The sequence below is a fragment of the Pteropus medius genome, unplaced genomic scaffold (genome assembly GCF_902729225.1).
Source record: "Pteropus medius unplaced genomic scaffold, Ma_sr-lr_union100, whole genome shotgun sequence".
In the NCBI taxonomy this organism is placed as follows: domain Eukaryota; kingdom Metazoa; phylum Chordata; class Mammalia; order Chiroptera; family Pteropodidae; genus Pteropus; species Pteropus medius.
In genome coordinates this window covers 15,248,373-15,263,760 of record NW_024349797.1, presented here as the reverse complement: position 1 = coordinate 15,263,760, position 15,388 = coordinate 15,248,373, and the positions used below count along the sequence as shown (strand labels likewise).

Genomic DNA, 15,388 nt, shown 5'->3' with positions numbered 1-15,388 from the left:
CTACTGCTTCTGTTGAAGGTATGAATGGAGTCTACAAACTTAACAGAAAAAAGCAAGGGCACTCTTTGTTATGAGGGGCTGTGGCTAGAGACTAGGACCCTATAAGGCTCCCGAGGGAGAGGAAGGGGATGACAGAAGCAGATTTCACAGGGCATGCTCTAACTTTCAAATCAGCATTCCCGTCACCTGAAGACCCCCAGGAGAGACAGGAAGCAGTTTTTCCTTTTTGGCCATGAGAGGCATCAGGGATGTAACACCCAGAATTATCCGATGGCAGAGAAGCCTCCTCATGTGCTGACACCCTCTCTGGGTGATTCCCGCCACCAGTGGTGTGCGAGTTAGAGGGCAATCTGAGGACATGTCACATGGGGAAACTAGCGAAAGCAAGTTTTCGGGAAACAACAAATGAAAGAAAAACATGTTTTCTTTGGCGCACTTATTGAATGAGGCTCAAATAGGGACTCCGTTGCCAGACTCTGTGTGTGATGAAGAGTTGGCTTTTCTGCAAGGCCTGCTTCTGCATCAGCTGCCACGGCCTACAGTTCAGGGGCTGCCCCTTCATGTCCCCACCTCTGCAGCCGGAGAGTGGCACAGCTCCGGGTTTCCATGTCCCAGGGACCATGCTCCTGCCCACCTCATGCCACTCTAGAGTTTTCTCTTTCAAGGAGGTTTTCACATGTAATGAAGTTTTACTATAATGGAGAGCCCCTAACCTTCTGGATATGTCTCTTTTAGTTACGATTTTAGGAATAATGTTGTTTTTCAACATTGGGGCCATTAGTAAAGTTTCTCTTTTAGAAAAGCGGGTCCAGCAAATGTTTTTTGGGTCCTGGGGAAGAAAACTCCAGTGGGCAAATAAATCTCACCTCCAGAGATGGAGGATAGATTCACCTACAGGGGCAAAATGAGTCAATAATGACTAGATAATGTAGCTGAGCCAGGTGCAGAGGGTGTTGGAAGCTCGCTGGAGACAGAGTTCACCTCCCTGTAGGAGAGAATTGTCTAACAATTAGAACTGTCCAAATATCAATGGGCTGCCTCAATAGGTAGTGAGCTCCCCATCATCAGAAGTATTCAAGAAATGAATTGGCAACTTCTTAGCGGTAAAGCTGCCATATATGTCAGAGACTATGGGAGCTGGAGTAGATGACCACTAAGTTCCCATCTCCAGGTCATCTGTGATTATAAACAGCAGGTGTAACTTGTCGCCCCCAGATATGGACGAGTGCAGCTTCTCTGAGTTCCTCTGCCAACACGAGTGTGTGAACCAGCCTGGGACGTACTTCTGCTCCTGCCCCCCTGGCTACATCCTGCTGGATGACAATCGAAGCTGCCAGGGTAAGGCTGTCCAGAGGGGCCTAGAGGTGGAAGGTGGGGCCGGCTCTGGATGTCTTGCTCTGGGGAATTCTGTGTGGCTTCGGGAAGCTGACAGAGATGAGAGCGGGAGTGGGTGCTGGGGGCTCCCAGAGTGACAGGTTCTGGGCAGGATGCTTTGGCTGGTGCCTTCCTGCCCTGAGAGTGGTCCCGTCCTTTCTGAGGCCAAAGGATAATTTGGCCTCAGAAAGGACGGGACCACTCTCACTGCTGTAAATGAACTCCGCAGATACAGGTGGAGCCCTCTGAGGTCTGGTGGCCTCCCCAGCAGATAGATCCCTGCAGCCCCTCTGAGGACTGCGCCTGAGCCAACCAGGACTTTCCGTGGTCTGGACCAACCAGGCCCAGGCTTTCTCACGGCCCCCGGAGGGCACCGTGGTCGGCACCCTGGTCATCTTTTTCTTACCGACTTCCTAGAGAACGGATGCCAGAGAGACCTCCCACATCCGACTGCCATGTCCCACTAAGGGTCAGGACCCAGGCTGTGGAAAGGATGGGTCTCGTTCAAATCAACTGTTTGACTCAATTTCCAGCCCCACGCTCCACCCACTGGGGCCAGGGTGGGAGGCAGGTAGCTGATTGACTGACCCATTTTCAGCCTCCTTGAAGCTGCTTTACCCCAACACAAAGCAAGCATTCTCGATAGCAGTGCCAAGCAGTAGAAATATAACGTGAGCTATGAACGTGAGCCATATATGAAATTTGAAATTTTCTTAGTTGTCCCATGAAAAGAGTAAAAAGAAACAGGTAAAATTAATATTAGGACTATATTTCATTTAATGCAATATTTCCAAAATGTTACTACAGCACGTATTTGATACAAAAATTACTGACGAGATTTTTACATTCTCTTTTTGTGTGTGTTAAGTCATTGAAATCTGGTGTGCATTTTCCACTGACAGCACAGCTCAGTCTGGGCTAGCCACATTTCGAGTGCTCAGGAGCCGCATATGGCCAGTGGCTGTCCTATTGGAAAGTACAGCTCTCTAATAAGATGCAGGCAGCTCCCGCCCCCGCCTCCGCACCCCGGGCCGGGGGGCCGGCACCTTGGCAGCGCGGCCCTCCCTCAGCCTCTCCTCTACCCTGCATTTCAGACATCAACGAGTGTGAGCACAGAAACCACACGTGCACCCTGCAGCAGACTTGCTACAACACGCAAGGGGGCTTCAAGTGCATTGACCCCATCCGCTGCGAGGAGCCTTACCTGCGCATCAGCGATAAGTAAGTCATGGCTCCCCCTGGGGAAGCGGGGCATGGGGGAGGGGCCTGGTTCAGGAGGCAGCCCATGTGGCATGAAGGAGAGAACACCTGTCAGGGACTTGGGAGACCCGGCTCACTACCTTCCGTATACACACACATGCACACGTGCACACACGCACGCATGCACACACACGCGCACACAGTCATGCCAGAGCTAGGTGAAGTTTCCCTGGAGCTAACGAGAGGAGAGGCAGAGTTCTCGAACCCCCTTCCACCTTTAATGCTTCTCAAGCATCTTATGCACAGGTCTTGTTAGAGTGCAGATTCCGGTTCCGTGGGCCCGGCCTGGCCTGGGATCCTGTCTTTCTGACAACTCCCAGGTCAAACGGATGCCGCCAGTCTTCCCAGACCGCGCCTGGAGAGACCGCTCGCCGGTTCCCAGTACCCGAGGCAGCTTGTCTTGCTCTCATCAAGTTTCTGATGTCATAATGTTCAGTGTTTTACTAAATCACCAGATGGCAAATATTAGAGTTGAGGAGCATCTACAAGGAATTCGTGGCTCTCCAGTGTGCTTCCCTCTGATCAAAAACTGGCAGAAGACAAAGCAGGGACAGGCAGGTCCTTCAGAGATGCCTTTCCTTGCTTCTGTGAGCTGTGCTTCTAAACAGCCCTTTAGAACGGGGTTTTTGGTTTCTGGTTCCAGGGTCCTTTGGAAGACCTTCTCTTACTGGCTTCCATGCCTAGTTCTGTCCGGGTTTCTCCAGGCTGCCCTTCTCTGTGGCCGGGGACTTGACCCGGTTCCACGCTCAGCACTGAGCTGGTGTTACTGGCGAGGTCCCTGGCAGACCTCTGAAAACGCTTGGTGTCTCCTGCCTCCAGGCACCAGTGCAGCCTGAGTCCAGCCACCCTCTTCCAGTTCATTTCCTCGTTCGGGTGTCCTGTCCTCTCGCCGACCTGAACAAGGTGTGCTCTCACCTTTACCCACACCCCGGGATGTCCGGCCTCCCGTCTTTTGGGCACACGTTTTCCACCATGTGGAAGGCATTGCTTTCAGTGCCACGCAGGCAGATCTGCCCCATCTTTCCAATCTCGGCTCCGGTGCCACCTCTCCCAGCTGTTTGTGATCCTCTTCAGCTGGGAGCCATCATTTCCTCCTCCCAGTTTCTTTTAGGAAACAATTCTATGTGACACATGACATATTAATGTGGCCATTAGGCACCAGGGACATTTTGACTTGGAAATTTTGATGCTGCCATAAAAAACAAAACTTTAAAAATTCTTTTATACATTCATTTAAGTGTTAGTCCAGTTCCTGTTATGTGCCAGACACTGTGCTAGGCGCTGTGGGTTTTGCTCTTGTGCTAGTGGAGGGGACAGACATTAAACATACTGTCACATAAATGGATATACGATCATCGATTGTGATAGGCGCTGTGAACAGGGAGAACAGAAATTTACAAGGTGAAAGAGTAGGCTGGGCCTGACCCAGCCTGGGGAGCCTGAAAGCCCCGCTGAGGGAATAATATTTGGGCTGGAATGGGAGGGCCAGTCTCTTTTTCCACAGAGAGAGGAAGAGCAGAGGGAACAGCATGTGCAAATGTTACAAGGCAGGAGTGACGATGTCCTCGGGGAATGAAGGAAGCCCGAGTGGCTGCAGTGAGTGACTGTTAGTGACTTGAGAGGACGTTAGAAAAATTGACAGAGCCCAGACCCTATGGGGATCTCAGAGGTTAAAGTGGGTGTTTAGTTGTTATTCACATTGCAATGAGTGGCCACTGTGGAATCTTTGAGCCAAATTGAGACATAGTCTGATTTATGTTTGACAAAAGGCTCTCTGGCTGCCATGTAACGGATTGGAGGGGGGAAACCCATTAGGAGCCCATCCCAAGGATCCGGGTGAGACATTGAGACAGTTCAGTGGTGACACAGATGGTAAGAAGTAGCTGGATTTGGACTATATTTCAGAGGTAGAACCGATAAGACAGATTGGGAGTTAGTGGGGAGTGCCAGAAGCATGGCAAGGCTGACTTTCATTTCTGCACCAAGGCACATGTCAATAGATGTCTCCATCCTCTTGTGAACTCTGACCCCTAGGGGGAGTCTCAGGCATGAGGTGAGAACTGGGGGTGGTTAGAGATCAATGAAGGGGTGTCTATAACAGTTATTCCTTGGTGATTGGCATCAATGATTTTATATTATGACGATGCTATTACTAGTGTTTCGAATTAGCTGCTTTGTATTAGAGAAATTTGTTTCTGATTTATTTCTCCTTTTAGAAGGTGAACTATTTGAGGTCAGAATCTTATTTTCCATTGCAATTAAAGTGTCTTAATGTCATGTCTTATGCATAGTAAATTCTGAGCTCTTGTTTATTGAATTAAAAGATTAAATTATGTTCTGGACTGGCTAAGTGCAATGTAAAAGGACCACCCAAGACCTGTCAATCTAATGTAATTTCTCACTTTTAAAATTTCCTTTGTAAAAATAAGAAAATTTCTTAATAAATGTTTATGGCTGGGAAAGTAAAGGGCTGTGTGACCAGAGGCACATTTTGCTGACTAAATAAATCCATGACAAATATGAAGTGCGTTAGTTCTGAAAACCAGATGTCTAAGGTTTAAAGTCTAGTAACGAGACTATCTGATTGGCCAGAATAGGCCATTCTCTAGGAAGCAGGGCGCTCACCTGGATGCTGAGAGTTTTTCAATGACAGCCAGGAGCAGAGAGAGTCTACAATTACAGCATTTGGATGACAAAAATGGAGTGGCCTCCTTTTCAGTGTTTTAAGTAAGGAAATAGGTACAACTAGCATCTGGAAAGGATTTACCAACCACTTCCTCAAACGGTTTCCCTTCCCAACAGCCGCTGTATGTGTCCCGCTGAGAATCCCGGCTGCAGAGACCAGCCCTTCACCATCTTGTACCGGGATATGGACGTGGTATCAGGACGTTCCGTTCCTGCTGACATTTTCCAAATGCAAGCAACGACCCGCTACCCTGGGGCTTATTACATCTTCCAGATCAAGTCTGGGAATGAGGGCAGAGAATTCTACATGCGGGTAAGACGGGGTGGCGAGCGATGGTCACCATCTTCAACAATGCATTGTGTTGTCTATCCTGGCACATGCTTCTCGAAACAGGTCGGAGTACAAGTAGGGGGCAGGTGTGAAGAAAGAAGAGAAGAATCTGGGGGAGTCAGGACTTCAAGGTTCTGGTTCCTGTCACTTTCCGTGTGGCCTTGCGAAAGCTGCTTCTCCTCTGGGAACCTCAGGAGCCTCTGTCCCATGAGGAGTTAGGCCAAGATGTGATCTTTGGTCTCTGTCCTCCTACTATTCCGTGGGAGAAGTGTCCGCATATCCATTTATCCACCCACTCACCTGACAAACATTTACCAAGTACTTAACTAAGTTCTTTCAGCAGCCGAGAATACATGAGTGAACAAAACAACCTAACCTCTGCCCTCACAGCACTTACGCTGCAGTGGATATAAAGGTGTACCTCACAGAACTGGGCTCTACCTGCATGGTCCAACACAGTAGCCATTGAGCTCTTTAAATTTAAACTAATTAAAATGAAATTAAATGAAAAATTTGGTTGTCCCACGGCACTAGCCATATTTCAAGTGCTCACTAGCTGCACGTGGCTGCCCACTGGTTCAGATAGAGAACATTTCTATCATCGTAGAAAATTGGATTGGATAGCATTGACTTATCTATATTAGTAAAAAATCTTAGAGCACACACCCTAAAAGGTGTTTGCTTGTTTGTAAATTATGTAATTGTAATACTCTATCATTGCAGCTTCATCTCCTGCAACCTCCGGGGTGATGACACCCCTTTAGAGACCACTGCCTTCGAGAGGTCTTTTTCACATTTCAGTATGAATTGGGGCACTGATCCAAAAAGTGGATTTTAGAGCTTCATCTCCAGAGAATCTGGAATCATCTGAATTACCCAGAATAATTCAGAATATGGTGGCTGAGTCCTAGCGTGTCAGTTTCCTATAGCTGCTGTAACAAAATACCACAAACTCGGTGACTTAAGACAATGGCAATTTATTCTCACGCAATTCTGGAGGCAAAAACCCGAAATCACTTCCACGGAGTTGAAATCAATGCGCTGGCAGAGCTGCATTCCCTCTGGGGGCTCTAGGGAAGAATCTCTTCCTTTCTTCCTCTACCTTTGGGTGGCAGCCAACATCTTTTGACTTGTGGCCACATCACTCCAATCTCTGCCTCCATGGTCACATTGCCTCCTCCTCTCTGTGTGTATCAAATCTCCCTCTTTCTTTTATAATGACACCTGTGATTGGATTTAGGGCCCACCCAGGTAATCCTGGATAATTTCTGTCAAGATCCTTAACTTAATCACACCTGCGAAGTTCCCTTGTCCTTATAAAGTAACATTCGCAGGTTCCAAGGCTTAGGACCTGATATCTTTGGGGGCCATTATCCAGCCTACTGCACTCAGAAGGATATAGGCCAGGGACGCTTATCCACTTTTACGAGAGACAGCCGGAGGGCCTGCAAAAGGACCATGTATCTGAGCTCTCTAACTCTCCTCTCCTAATCTTTCAATCTTTGCCTCTGGGGCTGGGACTGTCTGAAAACAGGGAGGTCTCAGAAGCAGTAGTTAGAACAGAATAGAAAAAGTCCCAGAGGTTGGTATCATGCCTGTATCCTCATCAATATGTTTTTGACAGGCCTCTAACAGGGCCAGGTCACACGTGATAACATGGCTCGTGAAGCCAACATCTGTACACCAGTAGTAGGGTTGAGAGCTTTGCAAGAAGATGGAGTGAGTTGAGGCGAGAGGAGCTTCTGCAAGATGAAAAAAATAGAGCTGTGTTTATGTCTGTCCTTTCCCCAAACCCATGAGCAACAGCTGTCCTGCAGAGACCCACATCTGTGAGCTTCTGTGGACTTCCTACCCTTGGGAGCATATAAGCCTGGCCCATAAGAATAAGTATCTAACAGTCTCGTTTCTCTCTTCTGTACAGACACAAAGATGTCCCTCTTGGGGACTTAAAATACCATCACATACCTGCCTCCATTCCTCCCCACCCCCGGCAGAATAGAAGATCTGCAGAGGGTAGTCTTGTGTAGGCAAGATTTCACTCACCAGGATACCACCCACTAAAATCCCCCTAGACCCAAATAGTTCCCTGTGTGGCTGACTTGTAAGAGGTACCCAGCAATGATGGGGGAGAAGATCCTCCTACAGATGGAGAAGGTAGAAGGAAAGGCTCTTCCTGGAAACTTCCTCTAGTGCCTGGATTGTCATAGCAAAAATGAGAACCCTGAAACTCACAAAGCTGAGCCGTGTGTGGCTTGCGCCCTGTCTGAGAACATTGAGAGGGGCCCTAACTCTTTAGTATTTATTCATAGGAGGATGTCAGGATGCTGAGGGGATAGAGGCCTACCCTGAGAATGGCTGAAGGAACGTAGGCATGGGGAGGTGGCTCCTGTCTGGAAAGGTCCCAGGGGCTATACCTGGGAAGAGAAAACGGACTGAGTGTGTGGGCCCTGCAAGGCCAGGAGGCGTGGGGGCCGGAAGACAGAGTGATCTGCCGGGCAAGGCAGGGCTTCCACACGCCAATGTCGCAACACCCTCCTCAGGCGACCTCCTACAGTCATGCTTTTTAAATGATTTTATTTTTTTACATGATTTTATTTTTACTTATTTATGGGAGACAAATGAGAAATCATAGAAAAACCAAAAAATTATAGCCTAGTCATGCTCGTGGGCTCAGGAGCCAGGCTGACCTGCCTCCTTGGCATTCTGCAAGTTACAGACCATGTGACCTTGGGCACATTACCTAACCTCTCTGAGCCTCGACTTCCTCGTGTGTATAGAGAGGATTAGGATTAGATGAGATCATCTACTTAGCACAGTGCCTGGGACACAACTGATTGTTGTTATGGAACAACTGGGATTTAGCAAAAGTGGAAAACTCAATCACTTTCTTTTCCTCATGGTGCCGGCTCGAACCTGGGCACACCTGAGCGACATCTCAAGTTGATCCCACAGGATTCACAGACGCTTTCAGCCACCACTGAATTGTCTCATTCTCCCACGGCAAAAGTCCCAGCCGGTTTGAACGCAAACTTCAACCTCTCAGTCTCTCATTCTGGGTAAAGCACCCTCGCCCATCACTCAGAGGGGGCGTGTGAGGTGCGGGTGGTGAGGGGGTATGGGGGTGGCATCTGTATCTCCCTCCTCTTTCAGAGCTGCCTCTGGCTCCCCTCCAGGCTTGGGGGTGGGGCAGTGCAGATGGTGGAAGGGGAGTGGTTAGGGAGCCCGGGTCTTACCTGACCTCTGCAAGCAGGCTCTGGCGCTCACTCTGGGGCAGAACACAAATGTCTTGCTTTCGCTGGGTGCTTTGTGGGTTCTTTGGAGGTTTCCCTGAGGACTGAGCACTGAGTATTCTCTGGTGTGGGCGATACGGCCTCTAGTCAGCCACTTGCCACCCCAAACTGTCCACCCTTCTTTCTGGTGCTATGTCCCACACAGACTTTCCGGGGTGGAGGTCACCTCACCCTGGCAAGCAGACCTTACACTAGGGCCTTGGGGCCACCAGGAGCCAGCTCTCCTGCAGCAGGCTCTCCTCATTGCAGTGTGAGGCAGCTCTGGGGTGCTTCTCTAGACTTCTCCAGGAGAGAGTCAGGGGCCACTGTCTGCATCCTTAAACGTCCGGGGACCCACATCTCCGGACAGTTTTCTCGAAACCCTCTCTTCTTGAGGTGGGGGCTGGTACGTGTATTTAACACATGCATATAGGCTGCAGGGGTGATTAGGGTGAGAAAAACAGATCTGGCTTGGCGAGCCCCGTAAAACAGCAACAGAAACAACACGAATCCTCCGCTGTGCGCAACAGGTGCCAGGCACCGTGCCAGATGCTTTGCATATGTCACTTCGTTCATCTTCACAGCAATTCTATGCACAGGGCCTGATGACCATCCGGTTTTACAGATGAGAGCACCGAGGCACAGAAAGGCCAAGTTACTTGCCCAAGATCTCACAGCTAGGAAGCACCAGAGCGGGATTCGAACCCAGGCAGTCTGGGAACAAAAATCTATATCGACTCTTACATTTCTCTTCAGGATGTTGGGTATTTTCATCAACTCTTCTAGTTTCAGGGTCCCGGCAGAAATTGAGATGACAAGAAAAGTCTACTTGAACATCTAGAAACAATAGAAAGTGTTCAATGAGCATTCGTTGTTATTCTATTGATAGTATTGTTTCTGTTGCTGCTGTTAGGACATTGTGAGCTCCTGGGGCCTGGAGAAGTTGGTGAGCTGCCCAAAGGACTGCAGTGTCACATGGGACGTGGGGCTCGGCGGCCGTTCAGTGTCTCCCACCCTGAGATTCACTGACTGTATTACGAGCACTCGAGAATAACTTCATCTCACCCAGGAGGCAAACCATACACACACACACACACACACACACACACACATACATACACACGCAAAGACATCAAAGATAAGCACACACACGCACGCACACACATGCACGTACTTGCTCACATATACATACACCTACTACATGCATACCCACTCATACAAGTGCGCACACACACAGGCACACACCCCTATATGCATATACACAAACCCACATGCACACACATGCATAAATACGTACACATGTGCAAATACCCACATGCATATTCATGTACACACTGCTAACATGCTCCTTTCGCAGGCCCTGTTGGCAGTCTGCCTTACTCTGAGCCCAGGACAGAGGACTGGTGATTGGCTTTAGCCAGGTGATGCTGGGACACAGTTCAGTCCAGAAGAGAGAGCATGGTCAGGGGTGCAGACTGTGCCAAAGTGCATTTAGTCCATGACACACGTGGATCAGGTGGCAGGGCCTCGGGAGGCTGACCCGCCATGGCTTGGCTGCTCGCCGCATGTCAGACAATGCTATCCCACAGGTCGATTCAGAACAAACTTGAGTTCGTGTGGGAGCTGGGTCAAGAAGACACATTGGTGGGCTGTTGGCAACCTACTCCCACTGCAGTCAACTCCACGGGTGTCCGGTTCCTCATGCCTCCTCCTGTCTCCACCATTAATTCAGCACCACTATGTACGCAGCTTTCATTCAGGCACCGAGAGCTCAGGAACAGACAGATACAGCCTCTGCCTTTGGGGAACCCACACTATAGCGGGGAGGGGACAACCAACCAGGCCAACATTTACGATGCAAAGTGGCGATTCTCAAGTAGAATAAGTGCTGTGGGATGGCAGGAAATTGGGAGGTACCAAGACCTCATCATAGAGTGTAGTGGTCAGAGCATGAATTTTGGAGATAGACACTGTAGTACCATGTGCTAGTTTTGTGACTTTAAGTAGTGTACTTAATCTACTTACATTCTAGGGTTATGAGGATTAAATGAGAGATATATGAAAAGTCGTAGCCAAATGCCTGGAATCAAGCACCACCACCACCATCATCACCTACCATTGCCCCCACCCCACCATCATTCATCACTTCACTACTTCACTCAACTAGTCAACCCCACCATCACCATCACCACCTCACATCACACCACCATCACCATCACCACCACCACCACACTCCCCACCTCCACCACCATCACCCCCACTCCACCATCATCACTACCATCAACATTTACGATTATTGCGATTACGATGACGAGATTATTTGCGATTACTTATTTATTTATTTACGACGATTACTTTTTTATTTTATTTATTTTATTATTTCATTTACGATTACAAGCATGATTATTGATTACGATGACATGACGATGAGACATTATTACGATGATGATGATTACGCGATGCTATTATTTATTATCTTTACTTCGATATCTTTAGATGAATATTATTTTCATTTATATTTATTGCTTTATCGATTACGAGCTATTTTACGATTATTATTTATTTATTATCATTTATTTTCATTTATTTTACGATGACATTCCTTTTATTTCGACATTTATTACTTCGTATTTACGATTAATATACCATTTACTTGATTATTATGACATTACGTATTTATTATTACGATTAATAATATTATTACGAGATTATTATTTATTTACATTTCTACTACATCACGCCATTATTATTTTGCACCAATGACCACTAAGGCCACCAATAACCAGGGGCTCTTGGGGGGCCTATTTAATTAATTCCCTGACTTCCCTAAAAAACTAGTGAGGAGTGGAGGTAGCTGTCCTCACCTTCCCTGGCAGGCCCTTGAGTCCCGCCTTGTGCTGTGGGCAGGCCTTTCTCAGGCTGCTGCACATCTGAGCCTGGTGGAGATCACACTCGCCGACTTCTAAGGTTACTCCCAAATGGGAAAGGTAATGATCTCTCATGCTCTGGAGACTTTTCCCAGGAAAGCCCAAAGGAACAGCTTGGAAGTTTCCAGTTGTTCTATTTCCCCTCTCAGACTCCCTTCTGAGGGCCGCTCACAGCTCAAGGTTCTCAACCGTTGGCCTTTGTTCATGCAAACAGCGATAGTTGGCAAGATGTTTGGGTGTGTAAATGCTGTGAGCATTTCCCTGTGTGTGGCTGTATGTTCTGAAGCCCTGGCCCAGGGCTCCGAGGTTTTGCAAGAGCTGACAAGGAAGTCCAGGCGATCTTCTGCATGAGCAGATGTCACTTGTGCTGATGCTGACGGGAACAGAGAGAGCTGATGCCAAGAGGAAATGGCATCAGCAGACAGCAGAGGTCCCAGCACCTGGCTGGTACCTGCCTGCCAGCCCCACCCTAGACATACCTACGGCAGCTCTTGGGGATGTCCGGAACATTATACAGAGCCCTCCCTCTGTGGAGACAGATAACGCACTTGGTGTGGCCAGGTTTCTTGCTTTTGCAGATCCTTTTGCTTTCAGTGTCCGGGCACAGCACTGGGATCTGCAGGAAGGGATCGTCCAGCACGTTCTTGTTTCTTTGTGCTGTTTCTTCTCCAGGGGCCTGCGATTACGTCATCGCACTGACCCCCGAGCATCTCTCCTTAAGGGTGGAGCTCAGGAGAAGTAAAACACCCATCAGTCTCTTCTGATGACCGTTGTGCAGGGAAATAGGCCTGGGTTCGGGGATCAGACAGACCACCCGAATGAAATCCCTTGGCTCTGACCTTGACTAAGTTGGGTGACCCTAAGCAATTACTTAACCTCCCTGGGCCTCAGTTTGCTTATTTATAAAATGAGAAAATAATGAGACACCTTTAGTTTGGTGCCAGGCCCCCCAGCCTCGTCCTGTGCTTTTAGATGAGCGCCTCTCGGTCATTAAAGTGTCCATGACTCACCTGGGGATTGTGTTAAGCTCCAGATTCTGGCCCAGGAGGCCTCAGGTGGGGCCTGAGATCCTGCATTTCTAACAGGCTCCCTGGTGATGCTGCTGCTGCTGTTCCAGGGACCACGCTTTGCGTAGCAAGGCCTCTCAGGGTTTTCGTGAGGATTAAATCAGCACATGTGCATAAAAGCATCCGGAAAGGTATATGCCTCATGCATGGCGGGTGCTCAGCTGATGTCAAGCTACTCTCCCTACCTCAGAAGTTTTAGAAAAAGATTCACTGGAGGAGAAACGTTCACATGAAATTATTAGGACTACAGCGACAGGGTCACAGAATGGTAAAGCTGGAGGTGACCGTAGTGTCTAGACGGGAGCCTCAGCGGGGGCGGCAAATTGGAACCACCTGGAGGCTCGTAAACGAATTACGTTTTTCTTAGGCATCGTCTGAAATCCAGCGAGGCAGGAAATCTTGGAATTGGCCCCGGGAATTGTTAGTTTTAAAAAAAAGTGTCTGAGGCGTTTTGGAGGCTGTTTACTCGGGAACCAATGATTTGGCACAAACCCTCACCGTAGAGGTGAGGCCTTGAGAGGTGAAGTGACAACCGTGAGTCACACAGCGCCATCAATTATTTGTTCTTTCATTCAAGACATATTTACTGAACACCTGCTGTGTGCCAGACACTACGCTGGGTTTCAGGGGATTCAGTGGTGAAAAGCTTGACTCCGATCCTAGCTCCATGGAGCTCACGGTCTAGTGGGGACCTAGACATTGGACGTGGATCAAGTAAATAGTGTGGATGATGACACCTGGTAATGACTACTTTCCATCCTATGCAAAGTAGCAGGTGCGATGGAAGAGGGCCACGGGGGAGGGGAGGCAGCAACTTAGATGGAGGAAAGCAAGGAAGGCTCCCCTGAGGAAGTGACGTTTCCAGGTAAAACCCGAAGAGTTAGCAGGAAAGAGCCAGGGGGAGCGTGGGCGAAGCTGGGAGGAGTGGCACCAAGGGGATGCCAGTGTGACTGCAGTGGGCAAGGGGGATGCTGAGTGAGGCTGCAGAGGCGGGCTGTGGCCAGACCCCCCCGGGGCCCTCTGCTGTGGGAATGCGAGAGCCCACGTCACCTGACAGCTGTCTGCTTTCCCCACAGCTTCTGTGGTCAAGCTGACCCCGCCCGCCTAGGTTGGTCAGGCTTCTCTAACGAGTGTCCCGGTTCTGTCCACAGCAAACAGGCCCCATCAGTGCCACCCTAGTGATGACACGCCCCATCAAAGGGCCCCGGGACATACAGCTAGACTTGGAAATGATCACTGTCAACACCGTCATCAACTTCAGAGGCAGTTCCGTGATCCGACTGCGGATATACGTGTCGCAGTACCCGTTCTGAGCCCGGGGCCGGAGCCTCTGACACAGCCTCTCAACAGCACCAAGGGACAGGAGAGAAGAACCGAAGAGGGAGAACGCGAGCGCGACAGACATTCCGCCTTTCCTGCTGATGGTTCCCCAGGGAGTCGGCCCCAGTGTCCTGACCCCGCCTGTCATATTGTAGCCCTGTCACTCTGAAGGACTTGCTCCCCCAGTTCCTACAATGCAGTTATCAAAAAGTATTATCGTTGACACCCAGACCTGAGATTGACGGTGATTGTTCGGGGCCTTCAGTTGATTGTCATGTTTTTCGAAGAAAATAGATTAGGTTTGCTGGGGTCTGAGTCCATGTTCAAAGACTGTGAACAACTTCCTCTCACCTCTCTCACGCCTTCTCTCTCTCTCTTGCCAATCGCTGCTTTGCAAAGGCCCAAAGAGCTCACGGGGACGCCATGGGTAGCTAGTTCGCTTCTTGTATGTACAGAGGAGGCTATGGAAAGAAACCACTGTAGGATCTAAGGGTTTTTAAAGAGTCTATTTCAAAACCATGTATGGTATTTTCAGCGGTAAAAAAAGTTTTGGTTGTCCAGAAATTTGTATAACTGTTTATCCTTTCTTGTTCATTTTGAGTTTTTTAAAAAAATAATACGTGGTAGAATTCCTTCAAAAGGCCTTCGGACACATGTTATGTTCTGTCTTCCCACACCCAGTCTTCCCCATTTTAGCCCAACGTTTTCTTTGAAGACCCCTGAATCGTGCTTTCTTTGGAATTTTTACTCAACTGGGTTGGAAGGCAGAGGTCTCCAAACTGATTAAATATTTGAAGAGATTTTTTGTGTTTGGTTCATTTTGGCATCTTAGATGCTTCAGCATCTGGGTTTGGTTCTTGTTCTCTTTAAACCCGTTCATTGTGTACTGGCTTGAGAAGCTGTCTGGACAGTTCGATCACCATTTATAACTCAGGCACATGATGGGGAGAGGGGAGCAGACATGGGGGTGGAGAAGTTAGGAGGAAGCATCAACCCCGAATCCCATTTCACTCGATTAGAAAACAACTAGAACTTCCTCTGCTATGTGGATTATTTCCAGCTACTCTTCCAGGACGGGAATGTATTCGAGCTACTGTGAATCAGTGGTCCTCGACCTTGACCGCCCAGTCATGGAATTAGTGGAGCTTTTAAGAA

At 48.8% G+C, this 15,388-nt stretch overlaps 1 protein-coding gene across 1 annotated transcript in view; it reads left to right on the top strand.

Annotated features, from left to right (window-relative positions):
* Window positions 1-15,033, top strand: part of FBLN5 (fibulin 5) — a 67,655-nt gene extending 52,622 nt beyond the window's left edge. The window contains exons 8-11 of the mRNA XM_039884038.1: window positions 1,216-1,338; window positions 2,469-2,595; window positions 5,437-5,632; window positions 14,065-15,033. Of these exons, the coding sequence (XP_039739972.1) occupies window positions 1,216-1,338; window positions 2,469-2,595; window positions 5,437-5,632; window positions 14,065-14,226 (608 nt within the window). The 3' untranslated portion in view covers window positions 14,227-15,033. The remainder of the gene's footprint in view (window positions 1-1,215; window positions 1,339-2,468; window positions 2,596-5,436; window positions 5,633-14,064) is intronic.
* Window positions 15,034-15,388: the final 355 nt, after the last annotated feature.